We start from the raw sequence: 27,839 nt of genomic DNA, 5'->3' as shown, positions 1-27,839 counted from the left end.
TTCATCATTATCGCAGCAACAATTACCACGCAACACCAGGAAGTGTATACATATTTAATCAAACCCGTATACTGGCGTGCGTGATCATGCCTTCGGTTATCCAATCAATCGTGTCTCCAGATAAAAGTGTACCCTATACAGTTTGTTGTGGTCACCGAGTGACTGATAGTGTGACCAATGTCTCACGCCGTCGGAGTACGGTCACACGTTGTCTGGCAGGCCACTGAGTCTAACCACCCGAACCATTTAGACATATCCCGATGAGGAACTGAGCCCGGAATCTCCTAATGTTGGTTGGTGTTTAACGCCGCACTCAGCAATAATCCAGCTATACGGCGGCGGCCTGTGTTATATAGTAGTGATCAACAGCATGAACATCGACCTATGCAAATGGACTACGATGACATGTGTCAAGCAAGTCAGGTTCCTGACCACCCGATCCCGTTAGTCGCCTCTTACGACAAGCATGGGTTACTGCAGATCAATTTTAACCGGGATCTTCACGGGTTGAATAATTCTGGGACCTCAACTAACATCGGGAGGATGACATATGAACTTTTCTATACTAACCCGCAGCGTGGTATTGCTGTTACCGTTTAGTGAAGTCTAACTTGTGAAGTAGTAACATGTCATACTTGGGGTAACACGTTTTAGTAAAGTACAAATTCTAGTACAGGGGTACTCGAACCAACACCATCACAGTCAGGCACCCAATCGCCAGCACCCATAGTCAACTCCCCCTACCGCTCAGCCACTGCGACTACAAAGTCAGCCCCTTAGCCCACTATCCGCGATTCGAACCAGCACCCTCACAGTTAGGCACCTAATCACCAGCACACAGTCAACTGCCTAACCCGCTCAGTCACCGTGGCTTTCACCAAGAAATGTATTCTTGTTTCCTATTAACAGATTGAGTTAGGTTTGGGGCTGAATATTCCAGCAATATCGCGGAAAAGGGCTTTACATATTGTACCCATGTGAGAAATCGGACCCGGACCTTCTGTGTGACGAGCGAACGCTTCTACCGTAAGGCTACCCCCAGCGCCCCCTCGACAGCTTTCAAAGTTATTAGAACTGTTAGTGAGTGAGTGAGTGAGTATGGTTTTACGTCGCTCTTAGCAATAGTCCACTATCACGGCGGGGGACACCAGAAATGGCCTTCACACACTGTACCCATGTAGGGAATCGAACCCGGGTCTTCGGCGTGACGACCGAACGCTTTACCCACAAGGCTATGCCAGAGTTCATTAGGATTATTAGGGGGAGACACCTTAAAGCAGATATAGATGTATGATATAGATCGTACAATGATTTGTTTCAGTGTTTAACGCCGCACTCAGCAATATTCCAGCTATACGGCTGCGGTCTGTAAATGAATACTTTCAAATTTATCGGATCATCGGTTAGACCATGTTATTTTCGGTTACTAGACAGATCCCCTGGATCTTAATTCAATTCCCGTCACAATGACATTCGCCTCTACCGGGTACCCATTAACTGCTTTTGAGACATGTTCACCCATCCACTTTGTCTCCGCAGCCGACGATGCTTAACTATGCGGATGAAACAATGGTGATGCGACGTTAAAATTAACTTACTAACACCACCTGCCTTGTGATTGTGGTTTCATAATATAACCGCGAACTATCACACGTATGGACTTCAGACAAATTCTGAGAACACTGACCCTCTTGTCACACAAGCAACAAAGGTCACGGCGCTCCGACATGTACGTGTTAGAGATGCTGTGACCGACGTGTGACCTTCTTGTTGTTTCTGATTTGAAATATACACGCATAACTGTCACTTTCCGCGTCACAAACCTTCCGTCAGCTGTGACGGGGACTCATTTCCATGTAGAAGGGTATAAGAGAGTGCATCTTCCGTGACATCAACGATCAACGAGAGCAAAGAAATTTCATCTAAGTCATAAATTAATTCCGAAACTATTACCAAGTGATTGTTTTAAAAAGAATCACAAAATATAGCACATGTATTCCTAGAAATTGTTAAGAACTTTTTTCGACAAATATGAATTATACGTATATAAACTGTACAAGTTTTCTTGAATGTATCTATTGAGATATGATTCTCTTATAGTCTAAGTGTTTTCCAGTACTTCTGTGAGACCTCTTTACCCTGCAATGATCCTCGGTTCTCTAAATCGTGTGACGGCGTTTCCCAATATTCAACCACACCTTTCCTCATATCCTCTGTATGTAAAAGTCCTTTTTGTCTTATTATGTCCATCATCAGTATGCACACATTCTCAATATAGTTAGGATCTGGCCTGTAGATGGGCTAGTCTTAAATGTGACCATTTTCGTCCATTAGACTGTAACAGAATCATGCCTCAGCATATTCAATGACGTAAAACTTCTATTGTTTTTATTCATGAATTAGAGATTTGCCGAAACAACTTTCTTAATACTTTCTGGAAATACTATAATACGTTCTAATCATTTAACACAAGCATCATCCATGACGTGTTAAACGAGCCATTTTAGTTTTAAGAAGCACGTTCGGCGCAAAGAGGCTTGATCTAAATCACAAGTTAATTCTTGAACTAGTGCCAGTGATTTAAATGTTTGTAAATGTTCATAAAATATCTTGCACAATGGTTGAAAATCAGTTTTACATTTATCATTTTTTATGCATTTTTATCGCTTACTGGTTGATACTGGAGACGAGAGACACATACAATAACACGGGAGTTCTAAGTCAGAGTCGGTTTTACGTTGCTTTTTTGTAATATCCCAGCAATATCATGACGGGAAACACCAGAAATCCACTTGATGTGGAGGATAGAAACTGGGTCATCGACGTGACTAGGGGACCCTCTAACTACTATGTTACCTCACCATCCTTGGCGTCCGTAGAGTGCCAAAGAGATGCCATAATCCATTGTTCCAGCCTGTGGACGTTGGCTGTTCAAGGTAATCCAGTGGTCAATAGTGTGAGTAAAGGTCCATGCTGACGTCAATGCTGATGAAGTCGAACGTTTGACCATCTGATTCTTCTATCCAGTCAATTCCAACGACTAGACACAGGTAAGAGGTGAATGTTATATCACATGACTCAAATCTCCTCTAAAGCTCTTGTATAAATTCCTAGTAAGTGCATGTGGTATTAAACATAGACTGTTATATTTTCCTTGTCTCGAATCTCTACTTAAAGCTCTTGTATAAATACCTTGGAAATGTTTGTAGGATTACACAGACTGTTATATTTTGCCCTGCCTCGAATCTCCACTTAAAGCTCTTGTATAAATACCTTGTAAGTGTATGTGTCATTACACATGAACTGTTATATTTTCTTGTCTTGAATCTACACTTAAAGCTCTTGTATAAATAACTTGTAAGTGTATGTGTCATTACACATGGACTGTTATATACTCCTTGGCTCGAATCTCCTCTTAAAGCTCTTGTATAAATACCTTGTAAGTGTATGTGTCATTACACATGGACTGTTATATTCTCCTTGTCTCGAATCTCCACTTAAAGCTCTTGTATAAATACCTTAGATGTGTATGTGTCAGTACACATGGACTGTTATATTTTCCTTGTCTCGAATCTCCACTTAAAGCTCTTGTATAATTACCTTAGATGTGTATGTGTCAGTACACATGGACTGTTATATTTTCCTTGGCTCCAATCTCCACTTAAAGCTCTTGTATAAATACCTTAGATGTGTATGTGTCATTACACATGGACTGTTATATTTTCCTTGGCTCGAGTCTCCTCTTAAAGCTCTTGTATAAATACCTTAGATGTGTATGTGTCAGTACACATGAACTGTTATATTTTCCTTGTCTCGAATCTCTTCTTAAAGCTCTTGTATAAATAACTTGTAAGTGTATGTGTCATTACACATGGACTGTTATATTTGCCTTGGCTCGAATCTCCACTTAAAGCTCTTGCATAAATACCTTAGATGTGTATGTGTCAGTACACATGGACTGTTATATTTTCCTTGTCTCGAGTCTCCACTTAAAGCTCTTGTATAAATACCTTAGATGTGTATGTGTCAGTACACATGAACTGTTATATTTTCCTTGTCTCGAGTCTCCTCTTAAAGCTCTTGTATAAATAACTTGTAAGTGTATGTGTGATTACACATGGACTGTTATATTTTCCTTGTCTCGAATCTCCACTTAAAGCTCTTGTATAAATACCTTAGATGTGTATGTGTCAGTACACATGGACTGTTATATTTTCCTTGTCTCGAATCTCCACTTAAAGCTCTTGTATAAATACCTTAGATGTGTATGTGTCAGTACACATGGACTGTTATATTTTCCTTGCCTCGAATCTCTTCTTAAAGCTCTTGTATAAATAAATTGTAAGTGTATGTGTCAGTACACATGGACTGTTATGTTTTCCTTGTCTCGAATCTCCTCTTAAAGCTCTTGTATAAATACCTTAGATGTGTATGTGTGATTACACATGGACTGTTATATTTTCCTTGTCTCGAATCTCCACTTAAAGCTCTTGTATAAATACCTTAGATGTGTATGTGTCATTACACATGGACTGTTGTATTTTCCTTGTCTCGAATCTCCACTTAAAGCTATTGTATCAATGCCTTAGATGTGTATGTGTCATTACACATGGACTGTTATATTTTCCTTGGCTCGAGTCTCCTCTTAAAGCTCTTGCATAAATACCTTAGATGTATATGTGTCATTACACATGAACTGTTATATTTTCCTTGTCTCGAATCTCTTCTTAAAGCTCTTGTATAAATACCTTGTAAGTGTATGTGTCATTACACATGGACTGTTTTATTTTCCTTGTCTCGAATCTCTTCTTAAAGCTCTTGCATAAATACCTTAGATGTGTATGTGTGATTACACATGGACTGTTTTATTTTCCTTGTCTCGAATCTCTTCTTAAAGCTCTTGTATAAATACCTTAGATGTGTATGTGTCAGTACACATGGACTGTTATATTCTCCTTGTCTCGAATCTCCACTTAAAGCTCTTGCATAAAAACCTTAGATGTGTATGTGTCATTACACATGGACTGTTGTATTTTCCTTGTCTCGAATCTCCACTTAAAGCTCTTGTATAAATACCTTAGATGTGTATGTGTCATTACACATGGGCTGTTATATTTTCCTTGTCTCAAGTCTCCTCTTAAAGCTCTTGTATAAATACCTTAGATGTGTATGTGTCAGTACACATGGACTGTTATATTTTCCTTGGCTCCAATCTCCACTTAAAGCTCTTGTATAAATACCTTAGATGTGTATGTGTCATTACACATGGACTGTTATATTTTCCTTGTCTCGAATCTCCACTTAAAGCTATTGTATCAATGCCTTAGATGTGTATGTGTCATTACACATGGACTGTTATATTTTCCTTGGCTCGAGTCTCCTCTTAAAGCTCTTGTATAAATACCTTAGATGTATATGTGTCATTACACATGAACTGTTATATTTTCCTTGTCTCGAATCTCTTCTTAAAGCTCTTGTATAAATACCTTGTAAGTGTATGTGTCAGTACACATGGACTGTTATATTTTCCTTGTCTCGAATCTCTTCTTAAAGCTCTTGTATAAATACCTTAGATGTGTATGTGTCAGTACACATGGACTGTTATATTTTCCTTGTCTCGAATCTCCACTTAAAGCTCTTGTATAAATACCTTAGATGTGTATGTGTCATTACACATGGACTGTTATATTTTCCTTGTCTCGAATCTCCTCTTAAAGCTCTTGCATAAATACCTTGTAAGTGTATGTGTCATTACACATGGACTGTTATATTTTCCTTGTCTCGAATCTCCACTTAAAGCTCTTGTATAAATACCTTGTAAGTGTATGTCATTACACATGGACTGTTATATTTTCCTTGTCTCGAATCTCCACTTAAAGCTCTTGTATCAATACCTTGTAAGTGTATGTCATTACACATGGACTGTTATATTTTCTTTGTCTCGAGTCTCCTCTTAAAGCTCTTGTATAAATACCTTAGATGTGTATGTGTCAGAACACATGAACTGTTATATTTTCCTTGTCTCGAATCTCTTCTTAAAGCTCTTGTATAAATACCTTGTAAGTGTATGTGTCATTACACATGGACTGTTATATTTTCCTTGTCTCGAATCTCTTCTTAAAGCTCTTGCATAAATACCTTAGATGTGTATGTGTGATTACACATGGACTGTTTTATTTTCCTTGTCTCGAATCTCCACTTAAAGCTCTTGTATAAATACCTTAGATGTGTATGTGTGATTACACATGGACTGTTATATTTTCGTTGTCTCGAATCTCCACTTAAAGCTCTTGCATAAAAACCTTAGATGTGTATGTGTCATTACACATGGACTGTTTTATTTTCCTTGTCTCGAATCTCCACTTAAAGCTCTTGTATAAATACCTTAGATGTGTATGTGTCATTACACATGGGCTGTTATATTTTCCTTGTCTCGAGTCTCCTCTTAAAGCTCTTGTATAAATACCTTAGATGTGTATGTGTCAGTACACATGAACTGTTATATTTTCCTTGTCTCGAATCTCTTCTTAAAGCTCTTGTATAAATAACTTGTAAGTGTATGTGTCATTACACATGGACTGTTATATTTTCCTTGTCTCGAATCTCCACTTAAAGCTCTTGTATAAATACCTTAGATGTGTATGTGTCAGTACACATGGACTGTTATATTTTCCTTGGCTCGAATCTCCACTTAAAGCTCTTGTATAAATACCTTAGATGTGTATGTGTCATTACACATGGACTGTTATATTTTCCTTATCTCGAATCTCTTCTTAAAGCTCTTGTATAAATACCTTAGATGTGTATGTGTCAGTACACATGGACTGTTATATTTTCCTTGTCTCGAATCTCCACTTAAAGCTCTTGTATAAATACCTTAGATGTGTATGTGTCAGTACACATGGACTGTTATATTTTCCTTGTCTCGAATCTCCACTTAAAGCTCTTGTATAAATACCTTAGATGTGTATGTGTCAGTACACATGAACTGTTATATTTTCCTTGTCTCGAATCTCCACTTAAAGCTCTTGTATCAATGCCTTAGATGTGTATGTGTCATTACACATGGACTGTTATATTTTCCTTGGCTCGAGTCTCCTCTTAAAGCTCTTGTATAAATACCTTAGATGTATATGTGTCAGTACACATGAACTGTTATATTTTCCTTGTCTCGAATCTCTTCTTAAAGCTCTTGTATAAATACCTTGTAAGTGTATGTGTCATTACACATGGACTGTTATATTTTCCTTGGCTCGAATCTCTTCTTAAAGCTCTTGCATAAATACCTTAGATGTGTATGTGTGATTACACATGGACTGTTTTATTTTCCTTGTCTCGAATCTCCACTTAAAGCTCTTGTATAAATACCTTAGATGTGTATGTGTCATTACACATGGACTGTTATATTTTCCTTGTCTCGAATCTCCACTTAAAGCTCTTGTATAAATACCTTAGATGTGTATGTGTCAGTACACATGGACTGTTATATTTTCCTTGTCTCGAATCTCCACTTAAAGCTCTTGCATAAAAACCTTAGATGTGTATGTGTCAGTACACATGGACTGTTATATTTTCCTTGTCTTGAATCTCCACTTAAAGCTCTTGTATAAATACCTTAGATGTGTATGTGTCATTACACATGGACTGTTATATTTTCCTTGTCTCGAATCTCCACTTAAAGCTCTTGTATAAATAACTTAGATGTGTATATGTCTTCCATACCTTGATGTAGTTGTACAGGTATCATGTAGGAACTAAATGTCACTGAATATGGACTTTCGTATCACCAATGGGTCAAATCTTCACCTAGTTGTACTTGTATGAATACTTTGTAATGCATCACTGTATATAGACTATGTTGCACACAGGACTGATGGCCAACCATACTGTATCAAAATAAAGAAATGACAGGATCAGGTGGTCAGGCACGTCATCATATCGGACCCTGGACACCAGATTGTCTGGTCCAGACTCGATTATTTATACCACCTCCACAATACAGTTGGAATACTGGTTAGCACTGTCACAACAGAAATAAAACATTAAAAAAAAACCAAAACCTGCAACAAGCAGGCAGGCAGAAATAGAAATAAAAATGATCTTCACTAATTGAGTAACATATTTCATAAAATTTTAATTCTTAGATCACTTGTTGTAGTTTTTAACTTGTGTTTATGATGTAGGTCAAGTTGCTTCATTTCGTGAACATTTTAGACTTGATTATTTACAGACCGCCCCCATACAGCTGGCGAACTGACATATAAATCAATGGGTGTCTGGTTAAACAAAATACAAAACAGGACAAGTATAATCTGTTAATGGTAAAGGCCTCCAACACTACTGTAAATACATTTATTACTTGTCAACAGTATTTTTGTCAAGGTATACCCAGTCTTCTGTATCTTTGTCCAAGTAATCTGTGAAACAATGGGCCTGTCTCCCTTAGAAACAGCCCTAGAAAGACATAAAGGTTGGGTTCTATATCCCTATATGTCTTTTTAACGTTTTTTTTAAGCGAGACATGCTGCTATTATCTTCAAGGCACAACCAGAATGCCTCAGAAAACAGAACAAGAGACTGGTCGATATATACAGTTATGTTTTATTTGCTTAAAACAAATAACAATGTAAATAACCGAAAAAACAACACCTGTCTCTATTTTTGTGATATCAACACTTCAGATTTTTTGAGGATCATTGTACAAAAATTACAAAAATATTGTTGCATGAATCAACATTATGGTCAAGATAAATACACACTTCTACTTAAGGACAATGATTTTGAACCTTATTCAACAATTATGACTTATTTGTGCAGGTCAGGCTCAACAAATGGACGTGGAAATGGTCACGGAGGAATAAGTTACAAAGAGAGAAAAAATATAAAAGCAACTGTATTACCAGTGTATAAAATAAGCCCAAAACCCAACCAGACATCAGGGCTGGTAACTTCAAAATGTTACCAGCCCAAAATGGATTTAGACAGAGTAGACACTACGGTATGGGGAAATACAAGATGAATGGAACATCAAAACAATTTTACTAGACCATTGGGCTGGCTAGCTGTAAACCTTCAGACTTTCTGTCAGAAATCTATCTAGTCTCGGTCGGTCGGGCCTTATTTCATACACTAATATTATTCATTTTCAAAGTTGAGCATTCCTCATGACAAAAAGATTTTTATGGGAAAAAACATAAGTAACTGTTATTTAGGATTGTTTCAGCAAATCATTGTCAACAACAAAAAAAAAAAAAGAAAATGGATTTCGGACTCTGGGTTTCTTATCACTGATATAAGGATAATAGAGAAATGAATTCACACACCTTTGCTGGCTAAATGTTATAAATTTGACAAGACTGTAAATACACATTTCTGGGTTGACACAAAAAATTGTCAATAGTAAATGAACATCACTTAAACCCGCAGTGTCCACAAAAACCATCTTACTTTAAACAAGCATTGTAGAAAAGTGTCCTGATTTGCACATAAGTATTGTGAGATAAGTCATCACTGGCAAACATTGGCACATGAGAACTATCTGTGCCAAGATACGTCATCACTGGTAAGCATATCTGTAGGTGACACCAGATCTGGGTCCGAACAGATACCTCATCACCGGCAAACATATCTGTACATGACAACATATCTGTGCCCAAACAGAAACGTCATAACTGGCAAATAATGTCCGAGATTCTTCTGCACATAATCTCACTTAAGTATTTTAACAAATGCAAAACTCTTGATTTGTCACAAAAACATTTCTGTTACAGATTTTACACAGGACTTAGTAACTGATGGGACTGTACACCGGTTTACTATCAACTGCTTCTATATACACTATTGGATAGAGGTCAAAGAACGCATGATTCTTTCTCAATACTAAAGAGATGAGAAAACATATATACTGATGTATGAAGGCATCGTGTTGCAATAAATTTGAGAGCGCACTCTTTCACACCCCTTAGTCAATGCATAGATCAGCTTTCAATTTTCCAAACAATTCCTCTACTTTGAAAACTCAAAGTAAACTTCAAAGACTTGTACATGTCCTTCATGACATTAACGAAAGACGTCATTCACTTTCAGAGCAATGTTAATAAAAACTGATGGTCCATAACTCCTGCTTTTTGTGCATGATGGCGCCATCTCCTGAACCACTATGTGGTAAGTCTTAAAATATACCAATGATGGGTTGGATTTACAATCATGTTTTAGTAAATCAGTGATGGATCAGTTTATGGTCATCATGTTTTAGTAAATCAGTGATGGATCAGTTTATGGTCATCATGTTTTAGTAAATCAGTGATGGATCAGTTTATGGTCATCATGTTTTAGTAAATCAGTGATGGATCAGTTTATGGTCATCATGTTTTAAAGCAGATATGCAATGCATTGATTTTGGGTTATCCTCTTTTAAAGTTAATCAGTGATGGGTCCATTAACTACCATTATGTTTTAGTAAATCGGCGATAGGTCGATTTATGGTCATCACATTTTTAAGTAGATCAGTGATAGGTATACTCAGGTCAAAATATTTTAGTAAATCAGAAATGAGTCAATTTAAGCCATTAAGTTTTAAAGCAATATGTGATATGTTACTTCAAGTGACACTATCCTGAATTTACTATTATAACTACTCTTTTAATCAAAGATATTTTGTTCATTTAAACAATGGCTCAGATATTGACAACAGGTCTTTATGTGGTACAAAAAAGAAGTTGTGTCTCAATAAACCTTTTTCGGGTGAAATATATTCTGTCTTGATGTGAAAGAATGAGGTTCTCATGACTTAAATCACATTCAAAATTTATGCCGTTAAAAATCGGCAGATTCAAAAACAAAAGAATGAAGAAACAATACAAAACATCTGTACATGCATATTTAAAGAGTTAAGTCCTGACCAATGTTTGTTATTGTCTTCCAGTTTTTTTAATCAATGTTCATCTGCAGAAAACATTTTGTTCAATAATACACAGATTTCAAAATATCCTTGATAGTGGAGTAGGAAAAATATGTGAGTCAGGCTCACTAATAACCCTAACATTGACTCCTCACTGAATAACAATTAATAATACATATTTCTGACAATAACAGAAGATTTGTACTAAACTTTGAAGAACATACCTCCCATAAACAAAGAAGCAATTACACACAGCTGAAAAAATATCCTTTAAATGATTGTAAATTATTGGTTGAACAAATTTGATGTGGGATGTTTTCCCTGAGATCAAGAGATTTATTTTGAGCTAATTTTCAATTAACTAAAAATATCAACATATCTGTGTATAGTGTATCTCTTTCACAAAAAGAAAGTGGTACCAATACTTGGAAAGAATCTAACGAATAGTTTTCCTGGTATTCAGTGAACAAACCTCTTTGATCCAAACCTTTTTAAATATCTTAAAATATCATAATCAAAATTTGTAAACTACAAAGGTAGTCCCTAAATGTGAAGACTTGTCAAGTTGTTGTTTCGAATAAAATATTTTAAACATAAATGTTCTCCAAAATATTGAAATGACACTAGGTCAGACCAATTTTATTTCTTGTTTTACACATTTTTGTCCTCTGAAAACAATAAAGGCAGGTGGGATATTTTATTTCTTGTTTTACACATTTTTGTCCTCTGAAAACAATAAAGGCAGGTGGGAAAAAAATAAAATTTCCCATCAAAGTAATATTCCTTCTAAATACCCAAAGTATTTTACCTTTTGCAATTTATGAAGTGAATATGGGTAAAAAAACACACCTAAAAAGTATTTTCTTGTTAGTTTAGATTTCCAGCCAATAAAAATATCTGGCCCCGATTTCTCGAAAGAAACCTAAGTGTAAGAGTTTTGACTTCAAGTTCAAGGTTTTTGCTCAAATCTGAGAAAACGCAGGAACATGCATTTTCCGGAATGAACGAAAATTGGCATGAAACTCAAACTTAGTAGACAATCTGAGTTTGGTGGACAAATTTCTTCAGCTGTTTGGACTTTTTTTTATGTAAAAACATAGTTAAAAATTCAGCTGTTTCAAATTGTCAAACTCAGTTTGAGATTTGAGTAAAAAGTTTGTTATTTTGTGAGCAGGGAAAATTATATTTTCTTTCTTATTCTTGAAAAAATATGGCAGGTGGATCCGAAACAGTAGAAATAAAATTGGTCTGGCCTTATCAAAATATACAACTAAATAGTTTTCAGTTTATTAGTTGAATAAAAATGTCTTTGTACAGACAGGTGAACTTGCCTCGCATAACTATTTATGGAAAATAAACAATAATCTGATAACAATTGAAGTTACAAAATGTCTCAATCTGCAATGTATTATTCCCTTGGCCTATTTTGATTGTCACCATAAGACTTTAAATGCCCTGTACCAAACACTAAGCAACACATATTAGTTTATTTACTATTTAACGCTGCACTCACTACTATTCTCACCATATGGCGGCAGTTTGGAAATAACTGAGCCCAGACCACACAATCCAGTAATCAACAGCATGAGCATCGATCATTGCCACACTCAACAATGTTCCAGCTATATGGCAGCAGTCTCTAAATAATCAAATCCGGACCAGACAATCCAGTGGTCAACAGCATGAGCATAGACCTACTAAGCTGGGCAACACATATTACATATGTAAAATGAACTAGGAGGTATTCAGTAACCAATGCAAGTGTTGCAGAAACTATTTTATCTTATTCATAGAATATGTTTATTTATGAAAAAAAATGATATGTGAATACTATGTACATTTATTGATATATCAAAACATGGCTATCACCATGGTTATACCTGCATGTGGAAACTGATTAAAAGTACTTAGAGAATGTCCAAGTAATATACACTAAAAAGTGATAATTTTGTTAGACATGACAAAATACATTTGAGCACATAAGAAAATATCTTATGTCTGTATCCGGTGTCTAAATAAAAGAACAATGTTGCCTTCCACTCATCCAAACTTGTATTGTTTCAGGTACATGTATATTCATTTTTAGCAACACAGACAGACTGTCTTTCATACTGTCACAAAATAGCATTCAAATTGGGTCCTACTGCAATTTATAGATGGCAAATTCACCAAAGTTGCAAAGTAAGTGACTACATAAGTGGGTTCTGATTAGGTGAGTGTGTGAGTTTAGTTTTTTGCTACTTTTAACAATATTCTAGCAATATCACAAATTTCAGGGGACACCAGAAATGGGCTTCACACACTGTACCCATGTGGGGCATAGAACCCCGGTCTTTGGTGTGACGAGCAAATGCTTTAAGCACTAGGCTCCTGTGATAGAAGTAGGCATTACAACAAAGGTGATGCTTGGCTTGACAAGGGATACAACTCCGCTCAGTTCACAGCTAAGAATTGGGACTAAACAGACTAAGTGTTCACTTTCAGCTGTCTAAACAGGTTGTGTAGCCAATGAACACGACACAACATGACAATATGATCTGGTTGAAACTGGTTTTTGTATCAGCAGATCCTGGTCCTAAGGGGATATAACTTGTTGCAAAATCTGCATTATGCCATAGGGATTTTATCCTGTTTTATTAAGAACAAATCCCATATTTATTGTGGTCCCTTCAGGCAGAGGAACAAATGCATTACATGTAATTATAAGATAAAAAAATTATGCTTAAGTAAGTTTACATAATGTTAAGTTCAAAACAGAAAAAGGTATAAAAAACACTTAAAGATCACATGTACACTAGGGGGATGCAAATACATAAATCATTTATTGACATTGCTATAAATGAAACCCTGTCACTATAACTACTAATTTCAATATAATCTTGTTCATAGGTTTGTGTAAACCTGCAATTGTGACAAGTGTTTGAAAATTAAAGCTCTATGTTTTCACACTCTACTGCCATTTAATTTTGTCACCTGCTTTGCTCATTTTCCAAGACAAAAAACTTGTTTTCATAGACGATTCTGTTTAAATGGCCTGTTGTCATAATGGTCATAAGTCGTTCTGATACAAGTGGTGTCATGGAAAATCTTTTTGGTCATGATTAAACATATTTAACTACAAGTAGGAGGTAGTTATGATCTTTTAACTAGATGAAAACAAACAATAATCTAATTGACCCTTGAACTGACTTTAGATGTGATGCCATGATTTTAAAAATGGTGGCGCCCTGTCGCAAACATACGCCAGTCTGAGAATAAATGCTATTTAGGATTGTTTTCAACGAGTTACAAAATCTAAACTACTTTCTACAGGTAGTAAAATATGTCTCTGATTGATAGACAATAGGATTTTGCATGACACTGCTTATAGCACAACAATTTCACTCTTGGAAGTGAAGTGGATGTCAATATAATACTACTGACAATATTAAAGTCACTTTGACTATAACCTCAATTGCTTCCGAGAAAGAAATCCTGATGTTACAAGTTGTGTCATACAAAATCCTTTCGGTTATCAATCATTTACTAGTAAGTAGTTGTGACTTCTAAACTTGATGAAAACAAATCGTAATAGCATCTTCTATCTTGGAAGTGAGGTAGGTGTCCAACCACCCAATTTAATACAGTTAGGCATGTCTTTTTTGACGTTGGGAATTCAGCAAATTGACGAGTTTGTTACACATTTTATATATAACTAACTGAAAATCCTTCCTCACATGACGTCACTGCATGGCTATTTATCAAGGTTTGTGAATAATTTTGAACAAGTATTTGAAGTAGTGTGTGCCAGAGAGACACAACAAGAAGGGTCAAAATCTCATTTTCTCAAAATTGACATACTTACTAAATAACAATTAACAAAATCAATGCGCAAAAAAACACACCTGACAACAATTCTGAAATACCCATGGCTTGTCTGGCTAGAGAGGTTCAGTGACTAATTCATGCACAAATCTTTACAATCAAAACCAAAAATGTTGAGATGACCTTGAGCAACAGCCATTTTGAATCATTTCCTCTGACCTTCTCAATCATGACTGCCAATTTTGGTTCACTTTGACACCTTCATAGAATCAAATTTCTGCCCTGAAGACCATTTCTTGACTGGTTGTCAGCATCAAAAAGAGAGTTTGTCACTTCTGAAAATTATAAATGCTGAAATATTGACTTACTGACCATGGTAACAATGTAAACAGATCCTAAAGGACATCATCCTTAATAAGCTATCCTTACAAATCCAGATCTTCCAGTGGCAAAGGAAGCTTGGAATTTCAAGAGGTAACATTTAAAACCAACAAGAGACTTTTCATTCTATTCACTGATCAGAGCACAAAGATAAATGCACAGATAAGATTGTCATACGATTCTACAGATTCACTAGAATACATCCTTAGTAAAAATGAACTCATTGTTTGCACTTGATTAAATGGTGGCAGTGCTAGTATTTTAGTTATCGCTATCAGTGATAAATATATTCTGAAAAATGATCACGTTGTATATGATCAAGCTGTAAATTACAACAAACATGTCATCCCTTAAAACATTAAGCCATGTTCCACATAGAAACTTCACAAGTAAACTGGATGTGATGCCCTTACTTAAACAAAGAACAATGACCTTTGGTAGCAGAGAACTAAAAATTCCACAACACTGTTTTAAAGATGGAATTTCACACTGGTATACCAGAATCAGAAAAACATGACATCTCTACTAGATAATGATATTACACGCAGAAAAATACACCAACTTCAGCTGAAGTCCTAATGCTTAATATTTTCAATTTTACAACATATCATACAAGACCAGAAAATATCATTTCTTAATTCACCAAAGATGTGCTCTTTAGGTTGACATATTAATTGAATATATGAAAAAATATATTTCCACCTTGGATAGATAACAGGAACAACAGCTTGACAAAAGCACTCATGAAGGCAATATGGCACACCATTGCAAAGGCATACCTCTAACACAGAACTTCAAAACACTCAGTTCAATCTTCAATAGCAGTTACCTCCCTTCTCAAGCAGACTCCATCTTGGAGAGTTTTGTTCAAGTCAATACAGGCTTCAGTGTACGAGTCCATTATGGCTATCTTTGGTACAATGGTCTACTTCTGTTTTGTTTGGGCCATGTTCAGCTTGTAGTAAAAGCCTTGTTTGGCCATTAGATCACTGTGACGACCCAACTCGGCCACCTTGCCATGTCGGATAACGGCGATCTTGTCTGCATTCTGTATTGTTGATAGTCTGTGTGCTATGACAATGCTGGTACGACCCTCCTGAGCTTTGTCCAGGGCTTCTTGCACAACCTGGAACATGTGTGAGACCATTAACAGCTTGAGCGAGACAATGAGCTGGGTTCAATCATGGTTTTTGAGTGAGTTTAGTTTTACATCACCCTGAGCAATATTTCAACTGTATGGCGGCAGACAATAAATAATCAAGTCTGGACTAGACAATCCAGTGATCAATAGTACGAGCATCAATCCATGCAATTAGGATACAATGACGTGTGTCAACCAGGTAAGCAAGCCTGACAAACTGATCCTGTTCGTCGCCTATAACAACAATCATGATTCGCTGTTGACCAATTCCAACCATGACCTACATGGGTCAATGGATTTAGAAGCAATGTAAGCAATAAAGTTACATTACAGATAAATACTGGAGTCCCTATATAAAACTAAGCTGACTACAACTTCTGTGAAACCAATTGGTATATGCTGCTGTCAAGTCTACTAACATATCTGGGGCAAACCAGGATTTTTGAATCAACTGTTTCTGAGAACAATGAGTGAGCGAGTACGGTTTAAAAGTGTTTTTTAGCAATTTTCCTGAAATATAACAACGGTGTCCTGAAGCAATGGGCGTCGCACATTGTACCCATGTTATGGAATCGATCTCGGGCCTTTGGCGTGACAAGGAAACACTTTAGTCCCTGGACTTCCCCTTTAAGAGCAAGGATTTGTGGTGCAAAGTGAAGCACTGTGGACCTTAACATTGCTTTGAACAGATGATAATAATGTTATGTGCTCAATATGGGGTTAAGCCTATACAGATGATGGTTGTCGACATCTACATAGGTTATGTGTGTGAAGTAAGAATTACGCCAGGTTCATCTTGCGGTATTCAGGTGACAATCACTCAAGATATATCTTGAGGCATAACAAAATGCTGACTATTGAGAAGAACCTTAGAATTCTAAACCTTACAAAAAAGATCCTGACCCAGGTATGGGACATAACTCTGTAAAGACGAAACACTGGTCAACAGCATGAGCAAGCCTACATGCTAGACAAACTGAAAATTTACATTCACAAAAAGGTATCACATTTTAGTTAAATCCAATGAAGCTGCTGTAAAATCATGACAGGAAACAAGAATAGGTTTGTTTCATTATTGGTAAATGTTACCCTGGGCAACTAAAGTAGCCCTATTTAGGCAGCCAGTACATGAGTAAGACTGCACTAGATGATTCAGAAAATGATTCTGTGATAAACAATCCACACCATCACTGTAAAAGGAAATGACATCAGGAAGTCACTTGGTCCAATCACCTGATCAAGAGTGAAGTACCGTAACAGACTGCCACTGACCGGTTCTAACCATGAACACACAGGGAAACAAAGTAAGGTATCGTGTTTATCCATGTACAAAAATATAAACCTCACAATTTCTATGCTTGAAAACTCACAAGGGCCTGATTCTTACCTTTTCACTCTCAGTGTCCAGGGCAGACGTTGCCTCATCCAGGAGGAGAATCTTGGGGTTCCGGACTAAGGCACGGGCGATGGCCACCCTCTGTTTCTGTCCCCCACTCAGCTGTGCTCCCTTATCTCCAACATTTGTCTCATAGCCCTGTTAACATGAGGTACAAATGTCAAAGCAGGAGGGCATTAGAACCATGGGTTAAACACAAACTTATCATTGAAGATTCTGCTAGCTCAAGAAATTAACTTAGAGCAGCGGTCTAAATATCTGCCAGTCCGACAACGCAGGACGTGTTACTTTCAACACAGACTGACAGATTCTCAAAATCATCAGCCTGACAGTTGGGTTAAATTAAGATCATCATTATTTTCAAGTTTTAATTTCAAAATTATACTAAGTAAATTATTACTTTTTGTGGGCATGTAAGCTTTGCTCAAAGTTTTACATCTAACTAGCAATGTGGTCTGGCTGGTTGAAGAACAAATTTAATATAGGGTCATAAGATAACGTTCCAGATGTAAGAAATGTACTGTAAAAATATTGACTCTATTTGTAGATGGTGATTGACAGCTTGAGACACGACCAGTGTCATCAACTCCAGAAAAAAAAGCAGTCACTTGATCATGCTTACTGACAATCCAAAACAGAATTTGGAATGTTTGACCTCGACCGTAAATACCTTGGGACAATGATTACCCCTGGCTGTTGTTTTTGTTTAAGATATCACATTATATGATTCATACGGTAATTACTAATTTGCGGTTCATATTGCTCAAACTATGTCTCACACTAGGTCTACAAAGTGTACCCCCTTAACTTCATATGGGTAAAGTTTAGTGCAATGACATTTTGATACGCGTAAGTAATGACACAACTGTGTATATCCTGCAATCCCACATCTAGACACAACGCTGTATACAGAGATGATTACATCAATATAATCCCAACCAAATAGAATTCACAATGAATTGAAAGCGAGCAAGTTTTGCAGTGGGAAGATATTTAGAGATGCCAACCCCAAATTGCAGCCGTTAGGAATGTGAGCGTCCGAACATAAGAAATCGTTGTAATCTTCCCTGATGAAATAGGGATCCCAATAAACTGTTGCACTCAAGAGACGAAATATTTAAATGCTGCTGTACATAACAATCCATATACAACTGAAATTGGTTTTCAGAAGTAGGCAGCAATGTCCGAGAAGGTTAAGAGAATAAAATAAAGAGTGTGTGAATTTATCAGGCAGCCCACTCTACTTCCGGATTATTTTCTTAGGTAAACAATAAGGGAACTTTTGTAATTAAGGTTTTGTATCTTTTCAATGATCAATATTTACAGTAGAAGATAATCCCAGCCCTCCAGTATGTAAGACTATATCTTTGGTCTATTTTGAAAAAAAACTAGAAGGAATTTGGCCTTGTTGGAATGGCGTAATCAACATCCATATTCAAGGATGATTCTGCTCTATTCAGGAGGGTTGGCACCTTAATATCTTTTGGTGCTAAAATCACAATTCATGAGATGAAAAACAAAATCCAACTGACCGCTGGCAGTGAGCTGATGAATGAGTGGATGTTGGCAGATCTTGCAGCTTCAATAATTTCTGCCATGGTTACCTCCCTTGAGTTATCACCGTACGCTATATTTTCCGCAATGCTGGAGTCGAAGAGAATTGGTTCTTGAGACACAATTCCAATCTGAGATCTGAGCCACTGGAGATTCAGTTTTCTGATGTCATACCTGTCCAAGCTCTGAAACAAAGACACCACACCCCTTGAGAAGGTCGTTAGCAGTCCTAACAACAAGTACCTCTGCACAGGAGGAAAGTGAACGAGTGAGTGAAAGTGGTATCACCTCGCTTTTAGCAATATTCCAGTAATATTACACAGGGGAACTGCAGAAATGAGTGTACCCATTGTACATTGTGAATGAATCTCGTTTCCTCAGCACGACGAGCAAATGCTTTAATCATTAGGCTATCCCTAGGAGAAAAGGGAATATGTCTCATTTGGAAGTATTCTTCTTCCGAAAATATCACCCTAGCTCTTTATCCAAAGCACAGCGAGCAATCACTTGGTATTTGGCTAATGTGAGTTATAAAAGACGACTCATTATTATTTATTACTTCACACAGGAATGATACATCAAATTTCCAAACTGTATTTACTGCAACACCTGAGGCTCAGTGAAATGTATGCAAATGACATGGCTCTCCACCATACTGACCACGACACCTGATTCAGGATCGTAGAAGCGCTCAATAAGCTGCACAGAAGTACTCTTGCCACATCCACTGCTGCCAACAAACGCCAGGGTTTGACCAGGGTCGATGTCCACCGTCAGACCCTGTAGAACTGTCACGTCTGGGCGGGTAGGGTAGCGGAACCTAACGTCAGTCAAACTGATCTTACTTGTATAGTTGTCCTGAAATTGAAGTCAAGGTTCAATGAATGAAGTCAAATCTGCAAACACAGCAAAAGTAATATCATCATTTAGCAGTTTGTTGAAAGCAGCAACAGGGTTCTGGTGCTTATGGATCAAGTTTCATAACCGGACAAATTCAAACCATAAACCCCAAATACTGTCCAGCTAACGGGGGCAACCGCCCATCACTTACCCCAAGTTTCTCTCCAGCTGTGGACGCACTGTCGATAGAGGGTTCACTGTTGAGAAGGTACAAAATCCTCTGAGCAGACACAGTTGCCTTGGCAGCATCTGGGGCAAAGGCACTGGCCTGTCCAATAGCCATGGCACCAAATACAATAGCACCAAATACTCTGTAAGAAACACAAGAAGGATTCTTTGAGAAATCATAGGTCAGTAACCACATCTATCTAAATGATTTTCGAATTATCGCATATGGCAGTAAGCCTTTTAATAACCACATCACATTCATTATGGCAGCCATTATGGAAATTGTATTTATACAGCTTTTAACAATTGTTTGGTGGGCAACAAGGAGCTCTAATATTGCCAATGCAGCATATACCATATATTACTGCAGATAAGCTGAATTCTGAGGACATCAAAAAAGCTGAAGACAACATTGTAAGTAAAGGAGACAGATTGCCAACATTACCAGACAATATCATTTACCTTGCTAGGCATTGCATTTTATACAGGGATTAGGATTACTGCGTGTATTTGTCTCATATACAGAATCGGAAAAAGCTATCAGCTGTGCACTGTGGCTTATGTACAAACCATTTCATATAGATACTGACTCAAGTTATGGGGTCAGCTTACCTATGAGATAGGGTAAAATACAGTAATATTCAGTAGCAATGATAGCTCATCCTTGTTGGTGGGAATAAGATAACAATATTCCATCCATATCAAAGTAAGGGACACCAGAAATGGGCTTCACACATTGGAGGAATCAAACCTAGGTCTTCAGTATGATGATCAAATACTGTAACCACTAGACCAGACAGCCAAGTGATCAACAGTATGAGCATGGGTTACTGAAGACTAATTCTAACCTGCATCTTTAGAGGTAGAAGAGGAAAAGGACCTACTTGAAGACATCCACATAATCTGCTTCTCCGTTCTTGATGAGGTAGGCACCAAAGTAAAAGGCAGCTGCATGTGCAAAGAACACAATAGCTTGAGACACCCCAAAGGATATTCCAACCATGTGAGCCTTCCGGAGGGCAGCGTTGTATGGGATAACCAGTTTGTCCTGATACAATTTGTAGAACGTGGGTTCACGACTCAGGGATGCAACAGTGCGAATGTTCTCGATACCTTCAATGGCCACCTGTAAAGGAAACATTATCACAAAATGTTTGTCAGCTATGTATGATGCCACTTTTAGCAGTATGACTGCAATCCATAAATTTCGGTCTGGATCACAGGCACATGTATTTGACATCATGAGAATCAATATGGAATATGGTCACATGCATCAGCCAAGTGAATAAGATGGGCCACTCAATCCTGTAACATGACTCTTACAATTAGCATTGGTTCTGAACGCCCATTTCAGTGAACGCCCATCACACGAGTCTAATCAGTAAGTGTGTTTTTGTAACAAAAACACTTGTGATGTATTACACTGATGTAAGGTGAACGTCTATTGGTCAGTGTTAGAGAGTGAGCCAAACGTAGTGAGGCTTGGAAGGTGAATGTGACAGCTAACTTATGAGTGATTTACAGTAACACATTCTTGCTATGACGGTATTATACTGATAACTCTAGGTTTAAGACAACTGTTTAGCTGTCTCTGTGATGAAACTTTCTCTTTTGTTGGGCATTTCAATACATATGATTGCTGAGCTGAAACGTGAAATTAAAATTGGTCAAGCAAATTTGGGAAGGGCTGGTAAGTTTCCAGAGTTAACCATTCTGCTGTCTGTTAGAATTTTCTGTCAAGTTTCTAACACTGCCAATTTTAAGCCAAATCCTAATGGGTTTGTGTCAGTATGCACAAAAAGAATTACTGGTGTATGCAGGTCAGCTGTCCAAAAGACAACACAAACGTCCTTTCATGGCTGTACCCATCATTTTGAGTAGGAATTACTATTGTAGATATGCTTACTGGAACAAAACTTTTCTAACTTCAGACTTGTAGCCAAAGCAGCAGACAGCACCCGAGCTATCTTTTCAGAAACAGGACCTCACCTTTCCTGCATCCTCTAGTGCTTCTTTGTTCTTGCCAGCAACTCCAGCCAGAACCTTCATCTCGATGAAGCCAGACGCCATGATAAAAGGTACAAAGGCCAGGATGACCAAGGTCAGTTTCCAGCTGAAGATGAAGGCGATGACAATAGCGCTGCCCATGTTTGCCACGTTCATGACGACCATACCTAATCGGACACCTGTAGCCTGCAGCAGAGATCAGTGGATATCAGACACGTACAGATAGCTGTGTTTGTACTGCTGGTGATCACAATATTCAATTTGATAATTCTATTGGCAAACATGGATAAGTTGAGCAATGATCTTTTCAAACAAACATTTACCACAACTCTTGTGTGTAAAACCAGACACAATCACAGCATTGTGCAAACTAATCAGGCACTGATTAACTGTTAACAGTACAATTAAGACCATTGAGGATACTTCCTGTTCAATGAGATAAGTTGGGTTTTATGCTATTTTTAGCAACATGAACCAACGATTAGCTGATCATACACAGGTACCAAGGGTCAAAATTAGACCCAATGTGAGATCGGAACCTAAGATCAGGGCAAATGTGAGATGTGAATCCACGATTAGCTGATCACACCCAGGTCAAAATCAGGGCAAACGTGAGATTGGTACCATTAGGGCAAACGTGAGATTGGAACCTGCGACTAACAGATCATTCACAGGTACCAAGGGTCCAAATCAGACCCAATGTGAGATCGGAACCTAAGATTAGGGCAAGTGTGAGATAGGAACCTGCGACTAACAGATCATTCACAGGTACCAAGGGTCCAAATCAGACCCAATGTGAGATCGGAACCTATGATTAGGTCAAGTGTGAGATAGGAACCTGCGACTAACAGATCATTCACAGGTACCAAGGGTCCAAATCAGACCCAATGTGAGATCGGAACCTAAGATTAGGGCAAGTGTGAGATAGGAACCTGCGACTTACAGATCATTCACAGGTACCAAGGGTCCAAATCAGACCCAATGTGAGATCGGAATCTAAGATTAGGGCAAGTGTGAGATAGGAACCTGCGACTAACAGATCATTCACAGGTACCAAGGGTCCAAATCAGACCCAATGTGAGATCGGAACCTAAGATCAGGGCAAGCGTGAGATAGGAAGCCCAAAACAGATGATCCTGTCTGGGCTCTGTGTTAACAGATGATGGATCATAATTGGGGTAAATCAGAGATCAGAACCCATGCTTAAGAACATGCTACATGACACAAGGCTAACCAATACACTAAGGAGGAACATCAACCTACCCCCTGTACTTGTGAAGCATCTGTGGCCAGTCTGGTGGTCAAGGCCCCCAAGTTATTCTTGTGATCGTCAAACCAGGAGATTTCCTACAAGGCATCAATGCACAAGAAGTGAGGTAAGGTGAGGTGAAATAGAGTTTAACGTCGCACTTAGGAATATTTCACTCATTTAACGTGTGCTCGTGTGTCTGAGTGGCTGCTTGTACTACCCCAGACTTAAGCTGATACTCACTGAGATACCATGCTGCAATTAAGCATAAATACCCCACTCAGACACAAGATACTGTCTCCGAGCCAAACAATCCTTGCTGTACACATTAAAGCCGAGCACCAGGCAGGGACCTGTCTTTCGGAATAAGGCAGCTAGGGACGGAACCCGCGACATTCCACTCTCCACTACACTATGGGGGTGGCTCACTGTATAAGAGCAGTTTTATCTGGTACTTAAATAGATACTAAACAATTCAGTGAAATTCTGAAGTTTGACAGTCCAAGAGACACAGATGTGGGTACTTGACGTTGATATGCGGAACATCAACCTACTAAATATTTTCTCCCCAGATTTAGACGAATCCCAAGATTTATTGACTTGCATTTAAATATGCAGGTTTCTGTAATTAGCGGTAAATTGCCATCGCTGACAGTAACAGAGTTAGAAATTCCATTTTTACACCAAGACATAGTGTTAACTTCATCAAACACAATAGTACCATATTGTGGTACGTAACATTCCTATTCCTCAGGATTTACTTCACATAACTTTTAACAACCGAAAAATAAAATGAAAATTGAATTAAAATTGAAAGTTACAAACAAAAATGTAATTCCAACTTTGTACTTTTTACGTGTATACTAATATTATTTAGTCCCAATATAACACAAAATTGGGTAGGCTCACAAGTAACACTCACTCACTCTATATACATTTTCAAATTATCCACCAATGGAAAAGACAGATATCACTTCATTAATACATTTTTCGATGTAAGGAAAAATTTACAAACAGACTGACCCTCTTCACATAGTTAGTATACACTCACCTGTCTCAGCATGGCTCTGAAGACATTCTTCCGAATTCTCACAGTCATGTTCTCACCAGAAATGCCAAAGAAAGCGGACTGAAAATAAGACAAACATATTCCTCTTCAATGACACCTCTTCATATATTGTCTTTGAAGGTTTAGACATAATTGATGTCACTGCTTTTGAACATAATACAAGCTTAAGGTACTGAACAAGAGTCATCAGAAGATGACATATCCCCCCCAGCCCCCACATATTTGAAAGGACAAATTATCCGACAGTTACTTCATGTTTTCTTAGATAATATTTGCATCGTGCCATAGAAGTCATGAAAAATATAAATGCCATATATCTGTAAACAGCAAAAGGCACCACTTCAAGACCTGTCTCATATGTTTACCAAGATCTGATGAAAGATATCAAATGGTTTTCGATTTGTCCTCTGGAAATGAGGCCTATCTCTCCATTTTGAGACTAAGTCAGAATTGTTTCCACGGAAACCAGGAAAAATAAAAATGTCAAAACATTGTAAATAGCAAAGCCACCGCTCTGTGGTCTGCCTCTAATATCTGCCAAGTTTTGCTATAAGATCTTGAATAGTTTTTGAGTTCTGCTCCGGAAACGAAGCCCATCTCTCCACTTTCTCAAAGTCAGAATTGTTTCCATAGAAACTGGGAAAATGATAAATCAAGAAAGTCTGTAAACAGCAAAAGGCACCACTTTAGGGTCTCAACTACATATCTGCCAAGTTTTGCAGAAAAATACTGAATGGTTTTTAAGCTCTGCTCCGGGAACTAAGCCCACCACACCATTAGACTAATACCAAAATGTTCCATGGAAAAACAAAAAAATGAAAATGCCAAAACTCTCTAAGTAGCAAAAGGCACAACTATAGTTTGAGATTATTATATCTAAGAAGTTTGGTCTAAAAATATAGAACGGTTTCTATGTTATGCTCCGGAAACAAAATGATTATGGACGGACGGACAGACAAGGCGTTGATTATATCCATCCACATTACATGCCGGGAGGATAAAAACTCAAATTTAGTCTCCAAGCTGAACAATATGTTGCCATTTTCTACAAATTTGATGTCAGAACTTAAGATAATGGGTATCCGTTGAGGTAATAAGGGGCGGGGTACCTTGGTGAAAAATTTGGACCAGTCCCAGTCTAGGAGAGAACAAGACTACTTTCCTGTGGCAGAAGGATCTCTAAGATTTTGCCTGTCCCCATTTCCATCCCAGAATGCTTGCAGGGAAATGGAGTATGTGCGCAGGGCAGTTTTTACCTGTGCAAAGTTGGTAATCAAAGACAGCACTCCAAGACCTACGAGGATCAGGGCATACATTCTCACATCCCGATCTTGCTCCTCTATGGATTTCTGGTAGACCTGCAAAAGTAAAATAGCATCCATGCTGAATTGTCATCCATGGTTGGTTGTTGTTTTAAGGCTGCACTCAGCAATATTCCACATACATGGTGGCCTGTTAATAATTGAATCTGGACTTGAAAATCGAGTGATTCACATCTTGAGCATTGATCCACTGTGATACAATGACCTGTGTGAACCAAGTCGGTGAGCCTGACCACCTAATCACATTAGTTGACTCTCATGACAAGCATGGCCATGTTTAATCATATCCTCTAACCATTGTTAATTTGCTCACTGAGAACTATGAAGTGAACCCGTTGCCAAAGCATGTGTGTGAGAATAGTTTTTTCCCAATAAAATTGTGAAAAAAAGTTTATAACTCTATTCCTATATGGGCATTTGAAGTGTAATAAGTGTTGACAGGTATTACGAAGAGTGATAGTTTTGATAAATGAATCATATGTTAGTTACAGGTTCCAAAACTTAAATATCATTTTGATGCGACTACTCCCTGGCTCATTTTTCGGCCAATGGTGTCTGGGGACTGGGGATGCCTTGGCCAATATTTTTCGACCTACTGTGTTGAATAGGTTAAAACCAGATCAACCCAAATCACAGACTTAGTTTACAAACCTGATTTATCATATCAGTTGCAGGAGGATCTGTCATGGCATTTCACTTCTATAGTTTGACAAATAGTTTCGGTCACCACACTCAACATATACAAGCTATACGACTTAATGTAAACAATCCGATTGGGGTGTGACAATCCTGTGATTGACATCATGAGCTACTGATCTATGCAATTGTGATACAATAATTTCTCAACAAAGTCAGTGAACCTTACCACCCAATAACGTTGGTCGCCGCTTATGACAAGCATGGGATGCTGAGGACCATTTTTAACCAAACTCTACATGGGTGCTTACCCCAAGAATATCTGCAAATATGACAGAGAATGCAGGCTGAACACCGCCATTAATGACAGCAGCGAAACAGCCGAACAGGATGTAGAGAGCCTCAGGGGCATTCAGCTTCAGGATCGTTACGAAGGACACTTTGGGCAAAGACTCATCTTCTGTTTCCTTGAAAAAAATAAATATATTGGTAGAACAATCTCCAAAGTTTAATATCTGACAAACTATGGGCTTTATTATTTCAATCCTCAACTTCTAAAATATATGTTAGGGTCATGAGGACAACAGTTTACTTCCCCTCTTAATTTCAGCCTCATGTTCTTTGGCTGTGGGAAGACAAGGAACACTTCCATGGCAATGAACTTCAATGTAAAATTTCTGTTGAAGATTTTTGTGTGCAAACATGTAGCTATTGAGAAAGCTACTTTGACACATCTTACAAAATTTCCAATTCAAACAAAACATTCATAATATACCATGGAACATTCTCTTCCCACAGTGGTAACTGGTCACATCTTCCTACATCACCTCTGTTCTAATACGACCTTTTCATGGTGCGAGTGTTCAAGACTCGTGATTGGAGGCAATCAGATTTAGGAGTGCAATCAGCAACCTTGTTTCTAAAGTGACTGTTCGAAAAATCTTGGTAATTTCTGGATACATCATGAAAACTAGAACCTCTTCCCGAGCGCGATACTCAAATGTTTCTTCTAGACACAACTCAGTCATGTCATTTTTGTTTCTCCACATTGATTGCACTTGTCAAGTTGAATCTATGTCGATGTAACACGTGTTCTGATTGGATAGAAAAAAAGGGAGATAAATCTGCTGCCATTTTTTGCCGCTAGGGGATTTTATGAGAACCAGGAAATATGGCCGTATTAGAACAGAGGTTCGTAGGAAGATATGACAAGTAACCTCTTTCGGAAGAGAATGACCATGGTAATGTCCATATAAATTTCAATTGAACCAACGAAAACCCTGTTGGTTGGCGCTGGTTGGTTTGCACTTCA

The 27,839-nt window shown here is 37.8% G+C and overlaps 1 protein-coding gene across 4 annotated transcripts in view; it reads right to left on the bottom strand.

The window, feature by feature from the left end:
• Positions 1–15,924: 15,924 nt before the first annotated feature.
• Positions 15,925–27,839, bottom strand: part of LOC137256564 (ATP-dependent translocase ABCB1-like) — a 57,240-nt gene continuing 45,325 nt past the window's right edge. For all 4 annotated transcript variants that reach the window (XM_067794425.1, XM_067794423.1, XM_067794424.1 and 1 more), the window contains 11 exons: positions 26,839–26,994; positions 25,826–25,927; positions 24,552–24,629; positions 23,515–23,598; positions 22,234–22,437; positions 21,129–21,370; positions 20,228–20,387; positions 19,837–20,034; positions 19,155–19,361; positions 17,614–17,760; positions 15,925–16,211 (listed from right to left, as the gene is read on the bottom strand). In XM_067794425.1, the coding sequence (XP_067650526.1) occupies positions 16,011–16,211; positions 17,614–17,760; positions 19,155–19,361; positions 19,837–20,034; positions 20,228–20,387; positions 21,129–21,370; positions 22,234–22,437; positions 23,515–23,598; positions 24,552–24,629; positions 25,826–25,927; positions 26,839–26,994 (1,779 nt within the window). In that variant the 3' untranslated portion in view covers positions 15,925–16,010. The remainder of the gene's footprint in view (positions 16,212–17,613; positions 17,761–19,154; positions 19,362–19,836; positions 20,035–20,227; positions 20,388–21,128; positions 21,371–22,233; positions 22,438–23,514; positions 23,599–24,551; positions 24,630–25,825; positions 25,928–26,838; positions 26,995–27,839) is intronic.

This window comes from Haliotis asinina, chromosome 11 (assembly GCF_037392515.1).
Source record: "Haliotis asinina isolate JCU_RB_2024 chromosome 11, JCU_Hal_asi_v2, whole genome shotgun sequence".
NCBI lineage: Eukaryota > Metazoa > Mollusca > Gastropoda > Lepetellida > Haliotidae > Haliotis > Haliotis asinina.
This window is presented reverse-complemented; position numbering and strand designations above follow the sequence as displayed.